Source organism: Diospyros lotus, chromosome 6, assembly GCF_014633365.1.
Source record: "Diospyros lotus cultivar Yz01 chromosome 6, ASM1463336v1, whole genome shotgun sequence".
In the NCBI taxonomy this organism is placed as follows: Eukaryota; Viridiplantae; Streptophyta; class Magnoliopsida; order Ericales; family Ebenaceae; genus Diospyros; species Diospyros lotus.
Genome location: NC_068343.1, coordinates 45,959,225 through 45,984,952, shown reverse-complemented (window position 1 = coordinate 45,984,952; position 25,728 = coordinate 45,959,225). Strand labels below are relative to the sequence as shown.

General features: G+C 36.6%; 1 protein-coding gene across 6 annotated transcripts in view; it reads left to right on the top strand.

Moving 5' to 3' along the window:
* LOC127803852 (transcription factor IIIB 60 kDa subunit-like) overlaps nucleotides 1–17,680 on the top strand; it is a 123,170-nt gene extending 105,490 nt beyond the window's left edge. For 4 of the 6 annotated variants that reach the window (XM_052340431.1, XM_052340429.1, XM_052340425.1 and 1 more), the window contains 2 exons: nucleotides 16,693–16,746; nucleotides 17,022–17,680. In XM_052340431.1, coding sequence (XP_052196391.1) covers nucleotides 16,693–16,746; nucleotides 17,022–17,273 — 306 coding nt within the window. In that variant the 3' untranslated portion in view covers nucleotides 17,274–17,680. The remainder of the gene's footprint in view (nucleotides 1–16,692; nucleotides 16,747–17,021) is intronic. The other 2 variants (XM_052340427.1, XM_052340428.1) reach the window with 2 other exon arrangements.
* The last annotated feature ends 8,048 nt before the right edge of the window (nucleotides 17,681–25,728 follow it).

Here is a 25,728-nt window from a genome sequence, read left to right as displayed (position 1 = left end):
GGTGGAAGGAGGAATTGTCAAATTGGTTTATACTCCAACTATGTTTTAAATTGCTGATATTCTAACAAAAGCTCTCCCGAGACATACATTTTGGAATTTGAAATCCAAGTTGGGTATGCTTGACATACATAACCTAGCTTGAGGGGGAGTGTAGAATTCCAACTATCCAATGGTTTCCTAAGTTAAAGATTCGGATTAGCTGATCTTATGGGATTAGTGATTAGTTGTCCATTTAGTATCTTCCTAATTTGTATAGATTTTGTTTTTTGTATTTAGTAACTTCCTAAAATGTATTTAGTAGATTCTAAGTTGTATATTTCCCTAAAATGTATAGTTTCCTTAGCTATTTTTGGAAGGTTCTACTTTTATATATTTGTTAGTTTTTTAGTCAAATAATAGAGAGAGAAAATTATTCTCCAAATCTTCAATTACAATCGAGCACCTTTACTGATCTTGATAATTCTACCTTCACCAATGAACTTGTACCCATTCAAATCAATAGTACTCAATGAAATCGGATTTCATTTAAGACCAAGAATATGTTTGACATTAGTTAAAGTTCGAACAACACCATCAAACATCTTAATTTTAACTGTTCCAATGCTAACAATTTTACAAGAAGAATTATTTCCCATCAATACATCACCAGAATTCACAATTTTATATATCGTAAACCAATCCCTATTATGAGACATATGAAACGTTTATACTGTGTCCAGGATCCAATCTTCACTAGGCTTAATCATCTCATTAGATACCACCAAAAGTTCCCCGTTACTACTGTTTTCCTCAATAACATTGGTTTCCCTGGTGTTTCAGGTTGTTTCCCCTCTTGCTCAGCTTCTTGTTTCTTAAGTCTATTATGCAGCTTATAACACTCCTTAATGTGTCATTTCTCTTGCAATAAATTATAAATCTTTTCTTTATTCCTAGACTTGGATCTACTCTTCCCTTTGCCACCAGAATTTCTATTTTGTGTTCTCCCTCTAATCAACAAACTCTTTTCTTTATTCTCAGAATTTTCGAATATTTACTTATCAATTTTTCCTTTCAAAAATAAATAATTATAGACTTCTTCTAGGGTGAGAGTGTCACAATTGTAAAGTATTATGTCTAATGTTGAATACGAGGCCAGTAGAGAACGTAATAAAATAAAAGTCAAATCTTCATCATCATATTTAACCGTTATAAATTCCAAATCAGATACAATTTCCTTAAAGGCAATTAAATGACTTTCAATAGTCATACCTTTAGATGCAACTCACTCGTTGGGCTCTTTGTCATACACAACTATTCAAATTTCAATCATAGAGAGGCAACGATTGTTGCTTTCAAAACATCCTGCAAAATTTGATTCGATAAATGCATATATATTTGAGATAAAACCTTACGATCCTTATGCTCTTTTTCTTAAGTATTCCATGATTTTGACATTTTATCAATGTCTAGAATTGCATCGTTTAAGTCCATCTGCGCTGAAATTGCACATATCTTAACCTCTCATGGTGAGAATCTAATATTCCAATGCGATAAGGGAATATCGTACTTTAACGAAGCTATTAAATATGCCCAAACAATATAAAATAATTAGCAATAGGAAACCCAACTGAAAAACGGATAAAAATACCAAATATGGACAAAATTTGAGAAAAAGTCAGATCTCAAATAAAACTGACAAATCTAACGGATCTGGGTGAGGGCTGTTGGGTTAGATTTGGCTATGGGCAATTGGGTCAAAACTAGATCCAGTTGAGATCTAGGTTGCTCTCTTGTCTGGGCAACAAGCTGAGGTTGCCTTTGTTAATGGCAATTGCGTTGATAGAGGCATGGAGGCTCGCCGATGGTAAAAGCAAACGGCCAAGGGCAGCAATGGTGGACGGCAACAACGGATGCTAGTGGCAGAGGTAGCTGTCGCAATGAAAGGGGAGGTCGTTAGTGACCACGATCTAATAGGGGTGGTCGCACAGGGGTGGTTGGACAACGACGACAGTGGCAGAGCTTGCGTGGGCCATCAAAGTTAGCAACAGTGGTGTCAAGAGGCGGCAGCAACGACAACTGATGTGAAGTGAGGAGGCAAGGCAGAGAAGAATGGGTCATCACTGGCAAATTCGAAAACGACCGAACAAAGGCTAAGATTCAGTGGGCGGACCATGTTGTCAGTGGAGGCAAGTGGTAGTCACGAAGAGCCGTCGTGAATAGGAGGATCAGTAGCATAGGCAGCTTTCGTTGATGGTGGCGATGGCGGCGTGTGGCGGTGATCGACGGTGGCTAATCGCGTTGTAGAAGGTCGAATGGTCTGACGGTGGCAGGAGGGTCGCGATGTAGCAAGGATGGTCGCATGGTGTTTGTTACAAACAGATAAGTAAAACTCTAGGGAAAAACCAGAACAAGTTCAATCACAGAAAACATATCGTCATGGTTGGAAGCTTACACAAGCATACACATAGAAAATATAAATCGTAAACCAAAAATAGAATAAAAGCAGAGGCCAAGGTTTTACTGTAGTTCACCCCAAAATAGGGCTACGTCCACGTTGAGCTCCGGTGAGAAGTGCTCACTGCACTATGAATGAAGAACGGAGATTACACCCTCAAACACTCACAAACACTCTCTGCACATCAATGGTTCTCTATCAAAATGCTCCAATAATCACAAATACAGATTAGAGGCTAGTCCTATAGAACCAGAGAACAAATAAAAAAACTATACAGAGCAAACTAAGGAATCCCTAAAACCCTAGCTCGAAGACGATAACCTCTCATTTTCTCCCTCTTTCTTCTTTTTCACTCGTCTGACGCTCCATGTCCCGAGGAGAGAGATAAATAGCAATTTTTGATAGTTGGGATGGAACCTCATAAAGGTTGGATGAGCGGCTGAGATCAGATAGTGCAACACGATCTCTTTTTCCAACAGAAAGGTAATCGGGCTCCTCATGGACAGAGCGGATGGTTGTCGTGTGTGACCATCCTGCAAGTGCCACATGGTAGCTTGCGGTTGCCGCTCGTGGCCGTCCAATCCGTTAGACCACACTACACCGTTTAATGCTTCAACTAAAATCACATTAATCTCCACCTTGAAGCATCAAACCCCAGGTGAACTCTCATTCTCATAAAAATGCAGCATGCTTCAATTCTCACCTTCACAGCTCTTGTTGGTTGTTTAATCAGCCAACTCCTACATGCAGCAAGTCCAAGCAATGCTTGAACTTGGTTACAGTTAGCACCTTTCTACCCATATCTGCTGGGTTACTTTCTGTAGGCACCTTCAGAATGTTCATAGTGCCATTACCTACCAAATCTCTTACATAATGATACCTGACATCCACATGTTTTGTTTGTTCATGGTAGACCGAATTCTTGGACAGGTGAATGGCACTTTGGCTGTTTGAGAATACCACTATTTTGCTTTGAAGCAAGTGGGTCTCCTTTAGAAGGCTTTGAAGCCATACGGCCTCTTTGAAGGCATCAGTCACAGCTATGTATTCCACCTCAGTGGAGGACAGTGCAACCAGAGGCTGTAACTGTGATTTCCAGCTGATGCAGTGTAACATCCTGCATCGAGCGATAGGAAGGACCTAAACAACTTACCCTAATAGGCCTACGCAAACTTCTCAGGGGTTACCTATTCTTGAGCTTTCCTAGCTCAAGCACACTTAACCCAGGAGTTCTTTGCTTACATTCTGCCCAAAAAGATATACAGCTGGTGTTATTTCCTTCCTTACTCATCCTCGATATATATTACCCTTCTTTGGGCTCTTAGGGTATTACATTCTCTCCCCCCCTTAAGCACATAGCGTCCTCGTCATGCGACCTTACAACTGGTCCCAGATCTTCTCCCCTTTGGAGGCTGCCATCCTAGAAGCCTGCCAGGAGTTGCTCTTTGTTCAGGCCCTCGCGCCCCGGCCACTCCTCGCCCTCATCAGACCTCCTTCTCCAAGGGTCAGCTCTGATACCACCTGTAACATCCTGCATCGAGCGATAGGAATGACCAAAACAAATTACTTTGATAGGCCTACCCGAACTTCCCAGGGGTCATCCATCCTTGAGCTTCTCTAGCTCAAACACGCTTAATCCGAGAGTTCTTTGCCTAAATTCAACCCAAAAGGTATTCAGCTGGTGTTGTTTTCTTCTGTACTTATCCTCGATTTATACTACCATTCTCTGGGCTCTTGGGGTATTACATGCAGTTTCCACCCAAGGTGAAAAACATAGTAGTGGTAGACTTCCTTGTGTCTCTTTCTCCTGCAAAATTAGAGTCTACGAACCTCACAAGATCAAGTGTATCATATCTCTTCTTGTAACTCAAACCAATATTTACAGAACCATTTATATATCTTAGCAAATATTTTAGTGCATCTCAATGTGGTTTCCCAGGGTTTGACATGAATATAGTAAGAGAGGAAATTGCATATGCAAGGTCAGGCCTGGTACTAATTATTGCATACATAATGGTTCTAATTGCATTAGCATATGGAATATTTTCCATTTTAACAATTTTTGAGTTAGATGTAGGGCTTTGAGATTCAGTTAGAACAAAATGTCCAACTAATAGAACACTTTCAAGCTTACAATTATGCATGCCAAATTTGTGAACAACTTTCACTAGATAGTTATGCTGATGAATTTTTAAGGTGAGTTTACTTCTATCATTTTCTATTAAAACATGTCTAGCCTTTATCACACTATGTGGGGTCGGCTATATCCCTTTCTATTATCATTCCTACAATTTTCTTAGCAGATTCTAAGTTTTTCATATCAAAGTTTGTATTTAGCATTGTTTTTAATTCATTGATCTTTGACTTAGACTTGCTAATTAACAGGATATCATCTACATATAACAATAGGTAAACAGGGACATTCGAGAGCATGAAATAAAAGCAGTGATCATATTGGCTTTTAATAAACCCAATCCCTAGAACAAAGCTGTAAAATTTTTTTATACCATTGTCTTGGGGATTGCTTTAAGCTGTACAAAGATTTTTTTCAACAAACAAACATGCTCAGGCTTAACAGGGTCAATATATCCAGTTGGTTGAACCATATAAATCTTCTCTTCTAGGTTACCATGTAAGAATGTTGTTTTAACATCTAATTGTTTTAGTTCTAAATCAAATTGAACAACAACATCATGTGGATTGTTTTAAATTTAACTACAAGTGAGAAAATTTCATTATAGTCTATTTCCTCCCTTTGTGTAAACCCCTTAGCCACTGGTCTAGTTTTATATCTAATTGGGTCAGTGAGAGGCATACCTTTTTTTAGTTTGTACAACCATTTGTACTTGATTAGTTTTTGCTTTTGAGGTCGAGGAACCAATCCCCAGGGGCCATTTGTCTTAAGTGAGGTTATTTCCTCATCCATGGCTTGCTGCCACTTGTTGCATTCCTTGGAGTTGACAGCCTCGTCATATGTGGATGGCTCACCACTCCTTAATTCTATCCCTGCAACTAAAGCACAACAAATCAAATCTGAATAGGTATACCTTGTAGGAGGTTTAATAACCCTCCTGCTTTTGTCATGGGCTAATTGATAGTCATTGAGGTTTTGAGATGAGTCATGATGCTTCACCTCAATCTTAGGGTCATCTTTTTGTTCCTCTTGATCATCATCATGATTAGAGGTGTGATTCTCATTGGACATAGGCAAGGGAACTCCTCCTTGGTCAGGTTCTAATGTGGCTGGAGCAACTAGCAGGTTGTTGTTTCCTACAGGTTGCTCCACCTCAACTTGAGAGCCTCCTAAAATGACAATCATTTGGATTTTTTTGAGTGTTGGTTTTTTCTGTATTTAGAGATTTACAAAGGAAAATGGCTTCATTGAATATGACATCTGTACTGATAAGAATTTTTACTTCACTAGATTGTCTTTCCCATAGTCTATAGCCTTTGGTCCCTTCTTGGTAACTAACAAACACACTTTGTGGACCTAGGTTCTAATTTCCCTTCAAACTTGTGAGCATAAGCTTCACAGCCAAACACTCTTAGGTAATTTAGATTTAATTTCCTACCGGTCCATTTTTCTTCAAGGCATTTAAGATTTAAAGCAGTTGTAGGGCTTCTATTTACTAGGTGGGCAGCAATTGAGAGAGCCTCACCCCAGAAGGACTTAGGCATATTGGAGGTAAAAAAAAGGCACCTAACTTTTACAAGTAGGGTTCGATTCATTCTTTTAACTACCCCATTTTGATGGGGTGTATTCCTAACTGTTCCATGCCTAAGTATTCTCTGGGTATTGCAAAATTTATCAAATTTTATACTAAAAAACTCTTAGACCATTGTCTGTTAAGATTTTAATTTTTCTGTCTGCTTGGTTTTCCACTATGGTTTTCTAAGTTTTAAACTTCTCTAAAGTCCAGTGTTCTAAAAGGCGCTAGGCGCTAGTCAGGCGCCAGGCTGGGGCTTAGGAAAATTGCTATTTTTTTTTTTTTTTTAACTTTGTGATGTAATTTAATGTTATTTTCAATTAAATCAAAGTTGAAAAGCATCAACAATGCAACATAAATCAATAACACAACAATAATGGAATAACAAGTGAAATATAGAATTAAGTATGAGAAAACAATTGTTGTAGATTAGTTCTAGGTTCAAACTTCAATAAGACAAAAGTAACAATAATGCAACATAAATCATACTTGAAGAATCTAACTATCTAACCATAGCTTGCTTGCAAGTTACAAATATTAAATTTTTTAAAACATTAATAATAATAATTAATAAATATTCAAATAAGTGAATAACAAATAATCAAATATTAACATAAATCCTAAATTAAATAACAAAAAAACAAAAAGAAAACAAAAAGAGGCAACACGTAACAAGAAGCAGTAGCAACGCTGCAACTGGTGTGCGAGCAAGAGAGAGAAGGGGAAATTGGTGGCGGTGCGCAAGCACGAGGCAACTCTGCAACTGCAAGAACTGGAGGTGACTCTGCAATTGCAAGAGACGGTGGGGCGTGCGAGCACGAGAGAGGCGACGACGACTTTGCAATAGATTGTCGGTGGCGGTGCGCGCGAGAGAGAAGGGGTAACGGGTAAGGGGAAACAAAAACCCTAATAGATTTATACTAAATCAATTCACGTGGCCCAGGCAATCGATTAGGCCATAATTGGCTAGGCAGTTCACGTGGCTAGGTGTTCGCCTTGGCTGGCTAGGCGCCACTCGGTACCGATTAGCCGGGCCGGTGGCTAAGGTGGCTGATTTGGCCATAATCGTGGCGGCCAACGGCCGCTTAGGCCGTGTTTTAGTTCACTGCTAATGTTTGATATTTAGTTTTTAATAGAAATACCAAGACCTTCCTAGTAAAATCATCTATAATAGATAGAAAATACCTGTTACCACCGTGAGTAGGAACTTGAGAAGGCCCCCACATGTCTCCATGTAGGTATTCTAGGCATGTCTTCGCCAGGTGAGTTCTTTTATGGAAGCTCAGACTGTGTTGCTTGCCCAGAACACATGGCTCATAGAAATCAAGGGACCTAACAGGCACTGATACAAGGTTGCCTTAGTTTGAGAGTGCCTGAAGACCTTTCAAGCTCATATGACTAAGTCTCAAGTGCCATAGTTCTGTCTTATCAATATTAGCAATGTAGGCAGAATGCATGTTAATAGAAGGAAAATAACAACCATTCAAAACAGATAAGCCATTTTTCTTAGCACCAATTAGGATTAAATCATTTCCTTTAAGTACATGCATAGAACCATTTTTTGCTCTATAAGAAAAACCTTGCTCATCTAAGGTACCAAGTGAGATCAAGTTTCTTTTTAAACCAGGTACATATCTTACATTAGTGAGGGTTCTTGTTTTGTTATCATACAATTTAAGTGATATGTTACCTATGCCTTTAACACTATAAGAGTGGTTGTTACCTATGCCTAGGCGTTAGGCGGACCCTTGCCGCATCGAATACATGCAAATAGGCATCCTAGGCACCGGGCCCGATTAATCGGGTCTAGGCGGCCAAAACACAAAACAACACCTTGGCACCGTTTATATATATATATATAAATATATTGTTTATTGTTTATATATATATAAACATATATATATATAAATTTCTTTGCGAACCAGTCCATCTAATCTGTTTATATAAGTTTCATTTATTTTTAACTTTGATTTATCTAAAAATAACATGAAATTACATCAAAAATTAAAAAAAAAAAAAAAAAAACAAAACAAACGACAACAGTCCACCTAGGTCTCAGTCTTGCGTTCGACTAGCGCCTAACGCGTTTTAGAACACTGGTTGTTACCTATGTAAACAGTTTCAGTTTCTCTATTGTTAAAATTTTGAAACCAATCAATGTTAGGACACATATGAAATGAGCAACCAGAGTTTATAATCCATTCATTATCAATAGAGAAATCAGAAACAGTAAGCACTTCAGCCAAACAATTTGAATTATTAACAATTGTGGTCAAATTTTCCCCTTATTTTTGTTTTTTGATAAAATCATAGCAATACTTTTTAATATGCCCCTCCTTTCCACAGTGATAATATTTCCATTTATATTTTCCCTTATTTTCTTTCTTTTTACCCTTTCGCCCTGACCCCCACCAAATTGATCGGTGTTTCCTATAGTATGTCTTTTCTCATTTTTACCCTTTACAAACAGGTTATTTCCCGATTTTTTTATATGTGCTTAATTCCAATTCCTTAGCCTTAATGCCAGAAATTACAAGATCCAAACTGGGTACAATACCGGTATATCTTAAAGCATGCTTAATAACATCATAGTCATCAAGTAAGGAATTCAATAGAATCATAGCTTCACTAGTGTCACCTAGTGCTTGATAGTACTTCTTAATAACAGAGCAAGCCTAGTAAATTTATCTATGTTTTCATCCATAGATTTAGAGGTATTTTTCTTAAAATTAAACAACATGCCTTTCAAATAAACTAAATTAGGTACAATCATAACAGAAAACAGAGAATCAAGTTTATTCCAAAGGTCAAGAGGGTTAGTCATATCGTCTACCTTTCGGATTACATTGTCACCCAAATGGAGGAATATCAGATTGAAAGCCTCCTTTCTGATCTCATTGGTCCTTGCAAGTTGATCTGCGGACCATTTTCGATCATCTGGTTCAAGTGCTATTAGCACTTTATGATGAGAGATAAACACTCTCATTTTCATTTTTCAGCTTCTGAAATCGCCTTTGCCATCAAATGTTCCAATTTCAAATCGAGTAGATGCCATCTTCGCCTTACACGAAGGTAACCTAAGGGGCTCTAGACACTGACTGAGACCCGCACAACAAACACACACTGACAAGGGCTCTAAGAAAACCCTAGACCTCACAGACAGACAAAACCCTAAATTTGAATAAAAATTTCAGATTGAACTTCGCAACCCTAAGAGACGATCTTAACAACTGCGCTCTGATACCACTGTTACAAACAAATAAGTAAAACTCTAGGGAAAAATCAGAACAAGTTCAATCACAGAAAACATACTGTCATGGCTGGAAGTTTACACAAACATATACACAGAAAATATAAATCGTAAACCAAAAACAGAATAAAAAGAGAGGCTAAGGTTTTACCGTGGTTAACCCCAAAATAGGGTTACGTCCACGTTGAGCTCCGGTGAGAAGAGCTCACTGCATTATGAATGAAGAATGGAGATTATACCTTCAAACACTCACAAACACTCTATACATCAATGGTTCTCTATCAAAATGCCCCAATAATTACAAATGCAGATTAGAGGCTAATCCTATAGAACCAAAGAACAAAGAAGAAAACTATACAGAGCAAACGAAGGAACCCCCAAAACCCTAGCCCGAAGACGACAACCTCTCCTTTTCTCCCTCTTTTTTCTTTTTCACTCGTTTGACACTCTATATCCCGTGAAGAGAGATAAATAGCAGTTTTTAACGGCTGGGATGAAGCCTCATAAAGGTTGGATGAGCGGCTTAGATTAGATCGTGCAATATGATCTCTTATTCCAACAGAAAGGTAATCGGGTGTTTCATGGACAGAGCGGATGGTTGCTGCATGTGACCATCCTGCCGGTGCCACATGGCAGCCTACTGTTGCCGCACGTGGTTGTCCAATCCGCTAGACCACACTACACCGTTTGATGCTTCAACTAAAATCACATCAGCGTTGATGGTGGATGTGTGGCGATCAACGGAGGTAATGGCGTCGGAGGCCTGTAACAATGTCAGCCAGTGGTGGTGGCAGCTTGCTGCTTGCTTGAAACCCTTTGCTGAAGAGGGAAGATGATGAAGCTGCTGCTATTGCTGGTAATAATTTTTTTCTCCAAATCCAATGACTACAATCACAATGGTTGATTAGTTTGATCCAACGACTCTGATACCACTTTGTTATAAAAGTATGGATCGAACAAAGCAATAACCAAACCAACAACCAAACACACAAACACATAAATTTATGTGGAAAACCCAAGTTGGGAAAAAACACGGACAGAAAAAATAAAATATCACTAAGTAAATATTGATAGTATAAAAGTGATATTAACATAATCGTGATGGCTTAATATCATAGACTTGGTGTTGACTGTATTTCAGGATTATCAGATAGATTTATAACTACTTTAAACCATATTACATGGACTCTTCCAAATTTGATGAAGTTTCCTAACAAACACTTGATACCTTCAATGCTATCTGATATACATGTAGTTGTAGTTAATTAGATATGGCTATAGTAAATATGTTAATCAAGAAATCTTCTATTGAGCCATGTTTAGAACTCTCATTCTATGCATCATTCATCTTGCAATATGTAGATACAGTTTTGCATTAAATAAATGAAATAATTAGTTAAAAAATTGTTGTATCCTCGTCTTTTGAGTATGAAAATCAAATGAATCTGAAGTTTGGATGCGACCAATGGCCATACTCGGTATTCCCATGACTTTTACAGGGTGTTTGTCTTTTGCTTTATGGTCACAATGTGCACTTGCTTATTTAACAGCTTTTAGGACATCTTTGTGTTGGTCTATTGGTGTATTTCCTGTTATGAATTTGACTTCCTGATTGTGCTAGTCTTTAGCAAAGATAAGATAGAACGTGGACCTAGAGAAATCATTATATAAGTATATGTTTTATTGGTACATGATAATAATAAGGGCTTTACACTTAGGCTACGTTTGTCTTGGGGGAAGTGTTTTTTGTGTTTTCCCTATTCTCGTGTTTTGGAGCAGGAAAACACAAAAAATCAACAAAAAACCGAACTTAAAACAACACACAAATTGGTGAAAATGACTTCCCATATGCTAGAAGGGAAATCATTTTCCATTGTCCTAAAGCACCTTTCTTGACTTCCCTTGCCCTGAAGCTCCTAAATCAGCCTCCTTTTGTATTTGTCTTTGCTGTTCATCTGCGTTGTTGTTGTCGTTGTCGTTTGGGTCACCATCTGCGTTGCTCCCTGAGTTGCCATGATTGTTGGTTGCTCTCTCTCTCTCTATTCAATCACGACAAGCACCCAAATCCTCATGTTATAGTGAAACGATAGGAAATACATTTCATGAAAATTCTTTACAGGAAATTGTTTTCTTTGAAAACTATTTTCCCTTATGAAAACACTTTCCCCCAAACAAATGAAGCCTCAAGTATGATATGAATTATAAAGACCTCACAGCTAATCCCATATATCAAGATAGAGGCTTGATATGTTGTCTATACTAACATAATACGGGCTCGTTTGAAAACGTTCCCTGTAATGTGTTAATTTTTTTTTTTTAATTTTTAATTTTTTGTGTTGAGCAAATGAAACTGAACTTATTGTTTGATATTGTTGTCTCCCCCCCCCCCTCCGATGCGGCTAAATATCTGAAAATTAAAATTGAATATTCTTTATTTTATGTGGTAATTAAATCTATGTTATAATTCGTTGGTATTAATGTTTAACCAAGAAAAATTTTGACTTTTAACCTTTGTTTTCCCTTTTTAATCAATAAATCTACTGGGCTGTCAGTTTTAAAGAATGGAAGGTCGGTTTGAGTTTGCTGGCGAAAACATAAATGTTGTTTCAGCTGGAAAATCTAGACCCAGCCAATTTTTTTCCTTTGTGTTTTTATTCTTGTTCACAGGTGGTTTCTGTTCAAAGAAAGGTTTGATGGTGGAGAAGAAGAGCAAGAAGGTTTTGAAGTTGTTTACAACAACAACAATAACATATCCAGCCTTTATCCCACTATATGGGGTCGGCTACATGAATTCTAGACTTTCATGTATTTCTATCTTTTGTCATATCTTCATTTAGATCCACACACCATATCAAACTTTAATGTCTCTCCCAAAGTTTTTTTGGGTTTGCCTCTTACCTCTTTTTTTGACTAATTGTTTCATTTCATCAACTCTCCTCACATGAGCGTCTCTTGGTCTCCTTCTCACATGACCAAACCATCTTAGTCTAGGCTTTCTCATCTTCTCCTCGATTGATCTACTCCTACCTTATTACGAATAACTTCATTTTTAATTTTATCTTTTTTTGTATGGGCTCACATCCATCTTAACATTCTCATCTCCGCTACACTCGTCTTTTACTCATGTTGGTATTTGATTGCTCAACATTCTGAGCCATACAGCAAGACTGGTCTTATAGCTGTCCTATAGAATTTTTCTTTCAGTTTTAATGGGATTTTACCATCACATAACACCCCCGATGCATTTCTCCATTTTAGCCAACCTGCCTTAATTTTATGTGTGACATCTTCGTGAATTTCTCTATCTTTTTGGATCACTGATCCCAAATATCGAAAATGGTATTTTCTTTGTAAGATTTGGTCTTCTAATTTTATTATAACATCATCCACTCTTGCATTCTTACTAAATTTACATTTCATATATTATGTTTTTTTTCTACTTAATTTAAATCCCTTAGATTCTAAATTGTTTCTCCACAATTCAAGTTTAGTGTTCACTCCTCCTTTTGTTTCATCCACCAACATTATGTCGTCTGCAAATAGCATACACCATGGCACCTTTGTCTAAATATCTTTAGTGAATTCATCTATTATTAGACCAAATAAGTATGGACTTAGTGCAGAACCTTGATGCAGTCCTATTGTAGTTGTAAACGGTTTAGTATCCCCTTTGCATGTTCTGACCTTTGTCTTTGCACCATGATACATGTCCTTAAATGCTTGTATATAGGCTATTCTGACTCATTTCTTCTCTAAAACCCTCCATAATACTTCTCTAGGGACCCTATCATAGGCCTTTTCTAGATCTATAAACACCATATGTAGGTCCTTCTGACGATCCCGATACCTTTCCATTAGGCGCCTCAGTAGGTATATAGCTTCCATTGTTGACCTATCAGGCATGAAACCAAACTGATTTTCCGATACCTTTGTTTCTTTTCTGAGCCTCTGCTCTATTACTCTCTGCCAGAGTTTCATGGTATGGCTCATTAACTTAATTTCTTTGTAATTTTCACAGTTTTGAACATCTCCTTTGTTCTTGTATATAGGAACCAAAGTACTCTTCCTCTACTCATTTGGCATCTTTTTTGATTTAAGGATCGCGTTAAATAATTGCGTTAGCCAGGAGATACCCTCTTCTCCCATGCATTTCCATGCTTCTATTGGTATATTATCTGGTCCCACCGTCTTATGATTTTTCATCTTTTTTAAAGTTTGCCTTATTTCATTTGAATTTATGCGTCGATAAAATCTATAGCTCACGTTCCCTTCGGAGTTACTAAAATGTCCCAACCTAACTCTTGTGTCGCCACCATCATTGAATAATTTTGTGAAATACTCATTCCATCTCTCCTTAATTGCTCCCACATTCACTAATACATTTTGATTTTCATCTTTTATGCATTTCACTTGATTTAAATCCCGTGTTTTTCTATCTCTTGCTTTAGTTAATTTATATATATCCCTTTCTCCATCTTTTGTATCAAGTTATTTATATAGATTCTCATATGCTTTTGACCTTGCTTCACTAACAGCTCTTTTTGTTGCCTTTTTTGCTTCTTTATAATTTTTTTAGTTTTCTTCATTATTGCATTGATATACAGCCTTATAGCAAGTTTTTTTATTTTTAATTTTCAATTGTATCTCTTCATTCCACCACCAAGACTCCTTAAGGTTAAGGGCTTTACCATTTACCTCTCTAAGGACTACCTTTGCCGTGTTTCTCAGGGTATTAGCCATTTCTTTCCACATTTGGTTTGTCTGTCCTTCTCCATTCCATTCCCTTCTACCTCTTAATTTTTCTTTGAAAATTAGTTATTTCTCCCCTTTTAAATCCCACCACCTGATTCTTAGATTTTGTTTTATGTGATTTTTTCTCTTTCAATTTCTTACTTGGACGTTAAGTACTAGAAGTCTATGTTGAGTAGTCAAACACTCTCTCAGTATCACCTTACAATCCCTACAACATAACCTATCTTCTTGGCTAGGCTTAAAAGCTGGTCGACACCAATTTTAAATCTATGAACATACTTTTTTTAAAAAGGTTATCCTATTTGGCTAGGCTTAAATAGTCAAAATGCTGGCTAGCTTAAAAGCCTTTATGCTGACATTTGTAAAAAGTTATGGGGGGAAAAACTTTTTTTTGAAGCTTAAAAGTTATGCATAAAAAGCTAATGTTCACCAATGAAAGGACAAATATACCCTCTTAACAAATATGAGAATTTCAATCGGTGACCCTTTGCCTTCCTCACCATTGTCGTCGTTCCTTGTTCGCTAGTTGTAAGTCGCTCGGCCCTGTTTGTTGGAATTGCTATCTCCTTTCTCACTTTGTTGTCTCCTTGCCATTCTTTCTCTATTCGGGTTCTAGATTTAGAACTGATTGACGTTCTGCTGATGACTGGATGATTTAATTGTCGATGGAAGGTTTCTTTTTTTATTTATAAGAAATGCATGGTAAGGCTGCATACAATAGACCCAATGTGGTCTGACCCTTTCTTGGGACCCCGCATTGGCGGGAGCTTTGTGCATCAGGCTGCCCTTTAATTATATTTACATTTGTATTCATATAAATATATTGTTGGATATATAAAAATCTATTAATTAGACAAAAATTTATAATTAAGCCTAGATTTAAAAAATGATGTGTCCTATTTTTTTGTTACTAAGTATAATTATGAAATATAATTGATTATGTTCTTTCATTATAATTGTTTTTTGATGAATTTGTTTGCACAAATAGGGTTTTGTACTTTTTAGTCATTTTTTAACTTTTCACAACTTATAAACTTTTCTTTTACCAAATTCATAACTTTATAACTAATAGCTTAAAGCACATTTTATCCAAACACTTCATTAGCATAAAGCAGTTTTATAACTTAAAGCTTTGAAGGGCTATAAGTCAAAGACAACTTAAAGCTCTCCTTAAAAATAGCCTTGCCAAATGGCCAGAAGGTGAGGAAGAAGAAGCATCTGGTTTCAGCAAATCTAGATTTATGTATGGTTCTGAACCCGGAGATTTAAGTTTGGCGAATTGTCGGTGCTACATGTGACGATGAAGAAACATGAAAGTGTTCAATACTGGAAAGAAAGGCGCTGCTTATTTTTGCTGCATTAAGGTGAAATAAAGCACTGAATATTGTGAAGAAATAGGGCATTGGGAAAGGGAAAAAATGGGGTTGTGGCCTGATCTTTTGGAGAACGTACTGCTTTATTCATAGGCATGACCTAGAACACACAAAACAGTGACAAAATAACACCCCAAATTTGCACGTTCTCCCCCCCCCCCCCCCCCCCAAAAAAAAAAAAAAATTCCAAAATTTTGATTTCATGGAAATCTAAACAGGCAGTCAAATGTTATTTCTGTTCTTATCTTCAAAATTTTGAAATCCAAAACTAAAAATTAAATGGTTATCAATGACACCTAAGAAATGATATTTTACTTTCTACCTGTAGGAAATAAGTATGGTAACAAATTTCTAATATCTATGAATTACTATTGATAAAGATTGAAAGTTTTGGACTCAAAAGTCAAATAAAAAGTTAGAGATGGAAGGACTACATATGTTCCCACTGATCTTATATAGTAATTAGATATTTCACTTGCTGTCTTGAACGTGTAGATTGCCTGATATTTGTTTAATTGATGCAGACACAACTAGAACTGACATATGAGTTTGTAAAATAAATGAGAGATTCCCAACCCTAGAAAATTTGTAAAATAAAAAGTTACTTGGGTTTTTGTTTGGCTTGTATTGTTGAATTGTTTGCCTAGCTTTGATATTCAGCATGATCTTGTGACTATTATAGTTATCCATGCATCCTACGAATTCTTCTTAATAATTTAGCTCATTGTCCATCCATTCTCCCGTGGAAAGATCTCCCTCTTTCTATAAGTACATTTTAAATTATTGACCACCAAGTCATTTTAAAGGTTGAGAGAGAGAGAGAATGGAGAGGAGCAACTTTATCTTTTATATTATCACTTTTAGTCTAAAAAAGGTATCTAAATATATGTGGATAATCCTAATAAGAAATATGAATAGTATTGTAGCGGAAGACTGATGACTGAACTGTCCTTTTTCAATGGCTCCCATTTTTTAATAGATGACGTTTGCTTCGAAAGCTTCTCCCAAGTCTTTACGGCATACCTGGGGATGTGTTATTCTGAGAATGATGTTATCATTAAACTTTCATTTTGGCATAATTTTGGTCATAATTATTTTCACAGCTAGAATTCTTTCGATCATGTGTATAACTTTCCTGTTCTGGATTCTAATTCACTGATTCTGTGTTCTCTGCAGAGACTCAGTTCAAAAATCAACTTTGATGCACTGGAGAAACTTTTTGATGATTCTGTATGTTTATCATCATTCTTGGTTTGCTTTTCATATTTAATATGAAATGCTCTATTTTTTTCTTTCTTTGTTTTTGTTTTCTTTATTTTATGGAAGAGAAAATGACAGAACCAAGGTGTGTTCCCTGTATAATTCAAGATTTGTCTTTTTTTTTTTAAATTCTCACTATGCTCTTGCCTTAACATTTACATTCATAGAAATGCGTCATGCTAATAATGCATTGAATTAATCAATAGTCTGGATATGTAGTAAGGAGCTTTAAATGCAATTCTTAGCAGGAGGTTCCAAAAAAAGCCAAGAAAAGTAGAACTGAATCATCACATTCTGATGATGATGAGCTGCCACACATTACCAAAAAGGGTACTGAGTCAAAGCATGATGATAGAAGAGATAGTGAATGGGGGGCACCCGAAGATGAATACGGCGAGGATGAAGGGGACATTGAGCAAGCACATGACGACAATTCGTACCATGAAAATTTAGGAGGATATGACTATGATGATGACTTTGAACATGACGGGTTCTGAATGTGACAACGAAGAAAGATGAATCCTAGTCTTTCCCCCCTCATCTGGAAGGAGCTTCGAAGTGCCTGAAGATTGAAAGAGCAAGTAGATATTAATTTGTTTCGGCTCAGTATGGTGCATTGTGCTCCCATCTCTTGCGTATCAAAGCCATCCTTTCTTCAATGTTCTCTGAAAATCTTATGGGGATTTAGGTGTTAAATATTCTTTGGGGTGGAACTGTCAAGTGGAAAAAAGGGACATTACTATTATTTGTTTGCTTTCATTCTGTAAAGTGGTATCCAATTGCCTCATTAATGTTTTAACCTTATGGTCCACTTCCTGAGGGTCACTTCAGTTAAATTTAATTGTCTCCCAGCTTAGATTAAATTTGTACATGATTCACTAAATCAAATTATTATTTTTTTTAAGTCTGCTATTACCAGCAATAGTTACATTTTATCTCGAGTTTTATTTAATTATTTCTTGTCTTGTAAATCAATTAATTAAAAATAGAATTTATTTTCAGTATTCAATGAAAGTCTTTGGGTGTTACACTTATTGCCATGTTGGGACCATTGATGCATGCATTATCTCTGTGACGATTTTGTCATATTTTTCATTTATGTTATTTTTGTTGATAATTACATGTGGTGACAAGTTCATGCATGGTAATCTTGTTTTAATTGAATTGGTAATAACTGTAGATTTAATTATTTATCGTAAGTGATAAAGAGAATTACTCTCACGCATGATTGTATAATGTGACATAATTTAGTGAAATTCTTTTATAGCATGCAGTGATAATTAAATATATGAAAACATAACATTTTGTCATTCATCTTTACATACAAATTTGTTTTAATTTTTATTTTAGTGTCAAGGTAGTTTAAGCTCTAGCAAAGAAAAGGAACAAGTGATATATATTTAAATTTTTGTTGTTTTATTTTATTGATATTAATTCAAAAACAATTACATAATATTAGAAATTATTTTTTATTATTTACTTAATGTTGAACTTTATTGTATAAATTTTGGATTGATGGAAATTTTATTTAGAAATTTCATTTTATTTTACAAGTTTAATGTTGCAACTATATTAATTATCTTCATTCACTACCATATCATGAAACTTTTCCATATGAAGATGATGTTAAAATTTTATTTTATCATTACTTCGCTAGAGGATGTTATTCACTGTTGGTTTCAAGTTCGGATGGAGGAGGGTTGCGTTAGGTAGCCAACAGCAAACGTAAAACTTAGTTGAATCCAAATATGAATTTTAGACAAACTATTTGTTGGGGCATAACCCACATAAAAATTTAAAATTTATGTAACCGACCTCGCATAGTGGGATAAATGCTGGATATGTTGTTGTAATGTCACAATCAAGTGATTTCTTTACTTGAGTCTAGTTTATGTTGAGCAACTAATGTCATTGGTTGAACTTTTTACCTGCACCAACCAGTTCATTATACAAACGGAGATCCTTGACACTCTTTGGTGTGCTCGATGGCAAAGAGAAGAGAAAAAGGAAAAGTCCATTGGGGAAAAGCCGGTAGGCAAGAGATAAGGCCTAAGAAATCCATAATTCCACCAAGACAGAGTTTCAGAAGTTCATATATTCCCTCAAACTCTCGTATTACTTTTTTCTTTTTTTTTTTCATTATGGGGAACACTGAATTAATTAATTTCCCTCCTTCCATCAAAGTGTTGGGTGAGAACCTGATTGCCTATTGTAAATTTCACCAGTGTTTGGGTCACTCAACAAAACATTGTTGTGACCTCTGAAATCAAATTGAACAACTTGTTTAGGAAGGAAAATTGGATAGGTTTATTCTTGATGGCCCAAGGTGACCCAAGAGCCAAAAAAGGTCTAAGACAATGCAACCAAGAAAGAAGTTCTTTAAGGCTGAGGAGCAGCAACCAATGGAGGAATAATAATGAAAATCACCAACAAGAATAAGGGGAAGTAGGGCTGTAATTAGGCTGAGCTTCGATGAGCTCATCTCGAGTCAAGCTTGAAATCTTAGCTCTAGCTCAAGCTCAATTCTTATTCACTGAGCTCGATCTTAGCTTGGGCTTGGCTTGAGATCGGGCTCGCCACCATGCTCAAGCTTGGTTAGCAGCGAGAGTAGAGGATGCAACAGTCGACAACGAGAGGCGAAGCAAAGGCCAAAGCAGCAAGATATGCGTAAGAGGCTATGCAATGGTGAGAGAGGCAAGAGATGCATGGCGACGAGCTTCAGTGGCAGGTCTCTTCGTCTTTGAAGTTGGCAACAAAGGCTTTAGCAATAAGAGGCAATAGTGACGGGCTTTAGTGGTTAGGAAAGGCGACGACAGGCGGTGACACGACAAGAGGAAAGTGATGAAGGACAAAACAACAACTATACATACTGTAAGCACCGCCGCCTGGATATCCCAACCACCTGGACTACCCGAACAGGAGCGCCTATGAAAGGAAAAAGAAAGAAACACAAGACAAAAACTACTTTGGCATGCATACACAAGAATTGAAACAGCGGAAGCTAAGCTATACACATGCATGCACTATGGGTACTCCGCTAGCACAACGGTCACATGATAATTAAATGAATATAGACTTCTGTGCCAACATACATGAGACACGAGGAATGACTTGGCACAGTAAAAAATAAGAGAGTCAATCCCTCTCAAACATCAGAGTTAACTAGGGCTGACAGGGGAAATGACGAGAACTGCCTGTACACCATACTGACTATGCCGCTAGATGCTGACTCCCTTGCCCTTGACCCACGCTGCCACTACCTGGAATGATAGAAAGTAAAGTGAGTCGAGAGACTCAGCAAGCATAAAGAAAGAAAGGCTGCAGGCTGAACATATCCAGTAAACTCTCCCCTGAATACCAAGCCCCAAGCACACACATGCCATGAGACACCCAACACAATATAAAAGCGTAAATAAAAGCACATATTAGTCCTTAGGGCCCACATAAGACACACGACACCCAAGTCCCATACCAACCTGTCACTGCCCCTAAATGGCAACATATACCTCCAACAAACTTGTGCGCGCCGTTCTGGGTTGGTGCCCCCGTTACCCGAGTGCTCGCGTTAGTGCTCCCGACACCCGAGCTGTAGAATAACCGAGCCGTAGGCTCTTTTGGAACGATCCTCTCGTTTGAGACCTGTGAACTGTTGGTAATCATGCAATGCGCATAAAAATGCAATGGCATAGTGAGCAACAACGTGATACACTGACGCCCATACATCCAGGCATCAGGCCATGCTCCGCCCACATAGTAAACCACACGCGATGCATATGCCCGTGCCAGATGCAATCTAACCATGCTAGAATGTCCGTGTCCAAGCATACTCAATAAATGAATACCCCAACATGCATCCTGTACCCATGTGCATATCAAACCATGATCAATAATACAACATATCAAATCATGCAGTAAATCACATAATGGTAGAGGTAGTCAGTAGTGTCCGGCACCGGTTAACAGTCAGTAACTAGGAGTGTCTGCCCGATGGTCCACTTTAGGGCCGTATAATAGTCTACTCCAACGTCACCACATAGCCGACCCCTGCCCCAATGCTCGATAGCCCTAGTCGACTCACACCCAAGAAATCCATAATCAAACCCGTACCTCTAGGAATCTAGTCCCCAAGTTGGGTTCAGCATTATTTCGAAAGAAATGGGGGCTGTACAAACCCCCGTAGGCTTTCAACAACTAAAATTCTAAAAGTCTCGGATTTAATTTAAATTATACCAAATGAATAATAACTCAATAAATAATGCTAGGCGCCGAATTGGAGTAAGGGAGGGGGTAAAGTACAAGAAACAACGAGAACTTACACGAAAGTTGTAGGGTTTATAGAGGGGGTTTAGAGCTTGCCTTTTAATAGCAGATTCCCACCTCATTGTTCTATTACTGCACAAATTAATAAATTTTATTAATCACACTAAGCTTCGATACAAGGCCTATACGCGTATCTCCAATAATCCATTTAAATCGGTATAAAATCGAGACTATTACGAGTATAAGAGGTCACTAAAAATTAGAAAGTAAAGAGGGCTTACCTTATTTCGCAGATTTTTTGCCCTAAATGCCCACGCACTGTAAAATAATAATAACACTAAAATAAGCCAAAATATAGCCTAAAAATAAGATTTAATTTGTAGAACATGTTTAATATAAGCTGATTAACCTACCTCACTCTTCAGATCTTCAATTGCATGGAGTAAAATGAATTTTTCTAAGTTTCTCCTCTATTTTCTCCCTTCTTCGCGCCTCTTCCTTCTCCCGAATGCTCTTTGTTTTGCTCCCAATTTAGCTTTATTTGAAGCTTAAAATAACCATCTAATACCCACGAAAAATCGGCCAGAACGCATGGCCAATTTAGCCTTAAAAATCGTGTAAAATAGAGGGCATGGGAGCAGCAGCATGGGCGCACCAGCGCGCACCACGTGGTTGCACAATTGGCTTGCACTGACGCCTCGAAATGGTGCTATTTTGGCTGCCCCTTGCTACCCAAAATAATCTCCTTCTTCCCCCAACGCACGGAACCCCCAGTGAATCGAACCCACTACCTGGCATGACCCCTCCCACGCACATGCCATCCCATCTAGCAGCTCCTTCATTATAATATACACACCTTATTAAATTTAAAATGACTCATGGTCACTTCCACAAATCACATTTTAGCACCCATAATACCCATTAATTACACACACCCGAACTTCCATTTTCACTTATTCCACTTACACCCCAAATTTTCAAAAATTTACCCAAATCATTTTATTTTAATCTTTCTTTACTTCCATAAATACCCCTAAGATTTTTAATAATTAATTGTCTCTTTCCCAAATTCCAAATAATTTAATATTTTCTTTAAACTCACAAATAATCAATAGTCACCATAAATACAAGAATTATTAATTACCAACCGCTCCCAATGTAAATTAATAATTATCAGCAGCTCCCAATTAAATTAATAATTATTACCTGTTCCCGATCAAATTAATAATCGTTAATTGTTCCCGAATTACTAGGATATTACACATACATTTTTAAGGGATGAAGGAGAACCTTTGACAATCACTACTTGTAATAGGATTTACATGAAAAGCTCACAACTAGATATCCCTCAAAATGATATGAAAGAAAGCTCTCGAGTATTAATATAAGAGAAGTGAAAATAATGAGAGTTATAATGCTCTTCTCTTTTGATGAAATGGTATTCATGAAGCATAACTAGGTATTGATGACTTGTGGAGAAATGAGAATATTGACAAAAGAGCCATATATTCAAGTATCATTTTCCCATTCATTAGCAACTTAGAGTGGCTTGACAACAACAACTTTATCTCTTGCAACACTTTTCCTTATATAAAAACTGTGAGTTCTAGAAGTAGAATACTTGTTACCTGCACGTCTCAATAATTTCTTTGATTTGACTATTTTGTTGAACAAAATATGCATATATTCAAAGAAAAATTATTTTGCACAACATATAAGCATATTTTTCTTTATATTAAAAGAGAAGCCAATTAGATCCAATAAAGTAAAGAAAGAAATTTAAATGGGCAAAACTGTCCTCTTTGGTCGCTCTATGTAACAATTATATTTTTTAGTTTTTTCACACAAATACTTGAGTGAAAAATAATAATACTCAATTGAATTCGGCATATGTTGAGTAGACTAAATACACAATCAATTGAGCACAAGGTTCACTCGATTACACAAATACTTAGTCGATTTCTTTTTAGACTACAGAGACCAACTCTTTGTTCAAGCTAATTCACTCGATTTAAGTTATAATACATACTTGATTGAATAGATAACACTATTCAAACACTAGATAGCTTACAATCAATTAGCAAATATGCTTTCAAAAGAACAATCAATTGAATAATTTTTGGTATTCGATTGGATATGTTATCACTTGAGTGTAAAATTCCTATTAGTTGATTGGAGAAAGAGATACATAAACTTGCTCTTTGTTCTTATTAAGTATTTGACTGTGGTATTAAGTTTACTCGATTGAATGAATCAAGATACTCAATTTGGTATATTCTTCAGTCGATTGCTATAATAATCTAGATACTTGACACCCTATGGCCAATCCAATAGTCAATTGGAAAAAAAACTTTTAATCAATTTAATATTTTAGCATTTTATCTCTAATCGATTAGGTAAATGATTCGCTCAATTGCTGACTTGAATAATTGAAAACATTTTTTATCACTTGATTAAACAGTAACAAAGAGATATTTGAGCTTAACAAGCTGATACTCAATTGAGTCATTTAATGCTGATAGAATGACTAGTAATGACATCACAACCCAAGAAGGGGGGTGAATTGGTTGCTTAAGAGCTTTAGCTTAATTTGAATTTTTGTTTGCCTCAATGAGGATTTAGTGCTAAAAATATTGATTGATAAATTGCTTGATAGGATAAATGTAATGAAATAATAAACAAAGAAGACACAAATCAATTTTTAAGTGTTCAACCAAATCGGCCTAATCCACTACCTTAGCTCCTCACTAAAAATTTCAAAAACTTCACTAAATCCTCTTACTTGATTGCAAGTAGACCTTTTAGTCCGTAAGACTAGAAATTATAATCTCTTACTATCAAAGTAGCTCTAGACACTTGCTAGGAAAATACAACAAGAATTCAATAAGAGAGGATCTACGAGATGAATCTCTCAATTTTAAATTCTCTCAAAAATTACATGGCCTAAAAACAATAAAAAATTAGTAACATCACCATAGCATCCCACCTACTAATTTAATCCTTGAGACTTTCAAATTCATCAAACTCTTGCAAAACAATTGTTAAAGAAATTCTAAGAACCACATGTATATGATTATTTCATTTCATGGCCTATTCTCCTCAAATGCTCACTTATGTCAAGCCCTTATCAAATTTTGTTTGACAATCCTCTATGATTCATAGGTAGCCACCTAACATGTCCCGTCACCAAAGAATCCCCAGGGTGAGCAATATCTCATATATCCCATAGTCATTTCATATCACTATTGCATGCTCATTTATTCATAGGAGTATATATGTGCATATAAACATCTTATGTATGCATATACAATCCTTATTCTTGTAAAATCAAAATTATTCCTTAGACTCCAAAGTTTCTCACTACAAAATTTGTCTTCCTAGACATTTGATATCTTCTAAGATTTTTAAGACTTCAAGTCTATCAAACTTTGCAAAACATTTGTTAATAAGGATTTAAAACCCAAACATTGGTAACATATCAGATAATTAATATTTTTCTCAACATCCCATAGTCTCCAAAGGTTCCGAAAATTTTATTAATTTTCTAAATCCCAGAGTAAAGTAATCTCTTAGGCCTTTATTATTCTTGGTAGCCTTAATATTACAAAACGTCCTCAATTTAATAAGTTTCCTCAAACTTGAAGATTCCCAAATGGTTAGAAAATGGAGACCCTCTCCCAAGAACTAATCGTCTGAAAATCTTCTGAATTCCTCGAATACCTATAACCACCATTTGTTGAACCACAAATAAAAATATTCTCAAGTTTCAAGTTTCCAAAAATCCCAAACCTTTTAGAATGGAGTAATTTCTAATGAACTTCCAGAAATCCAATGAATCACTCAAAATTGTAGCAAAGGGTTCTGAATAATTAAACACTTATTTGTCTCCATCTCATCCCTACTTACTCAACATGTCTAATCGTCCTTATTGGGGTACCTCAAACAACGTGTGGCCTATCCTGTCACTAAGGAACTTAAAGATTAGTACCATTAAATAAGCATCTCTTTTACTGTTTTTGTCTTCTATGACCATGGGATTTCAAGGTACTAGGTAAACATCCTTTCTCCTTCTACTATTTCACCTTCATCTTTTAGTATATACTTTATAGCAGCCTATTTATTACATGTTTGTACATCCCCACTATCTTACCTTCCTTTTTACACACATACATATTCTACACACATCCCAATTTTTCAAAAGATCAAAATTATTCCTCTTCGGTGTCGGATCTTGGTGGGGGTGTAAGGTCACGTTCCTCGGATCCTTCTTCCAGCCCTAGCTCAACTATACCCCCAAGTTCATCTTCAAGATTTGCATTTTCTTCTATGGGTGCCTCCTCATGATTCAGATAGGCTTCAGTCTCACGTAGGTGAGTAGTAAAAGTTATAAAATCATCGTAGGGTCCTATAATGCGAAGATCATTCCTAGTATCCTACCATTTAGGAGTCAATAAAGAATTCAAATACAATATCTAAAGATCAACGAGATAGGGAACCATCCCATAGGGTGAAAGTCGTTGTAAAACAGGGGTAGCTAGATCCAAAAAATCCCCTAACGTGTCCCATGGGTGCATGTATCGTCCTTCTAGCAACGTAGTCCACCATCCCATGATGGCATGTTAGCGTTGGTTTTCTATTATATTTTGATCCATCCCTGTCATAGACCAAGCATCTACAAAGTTAGCTCATCAA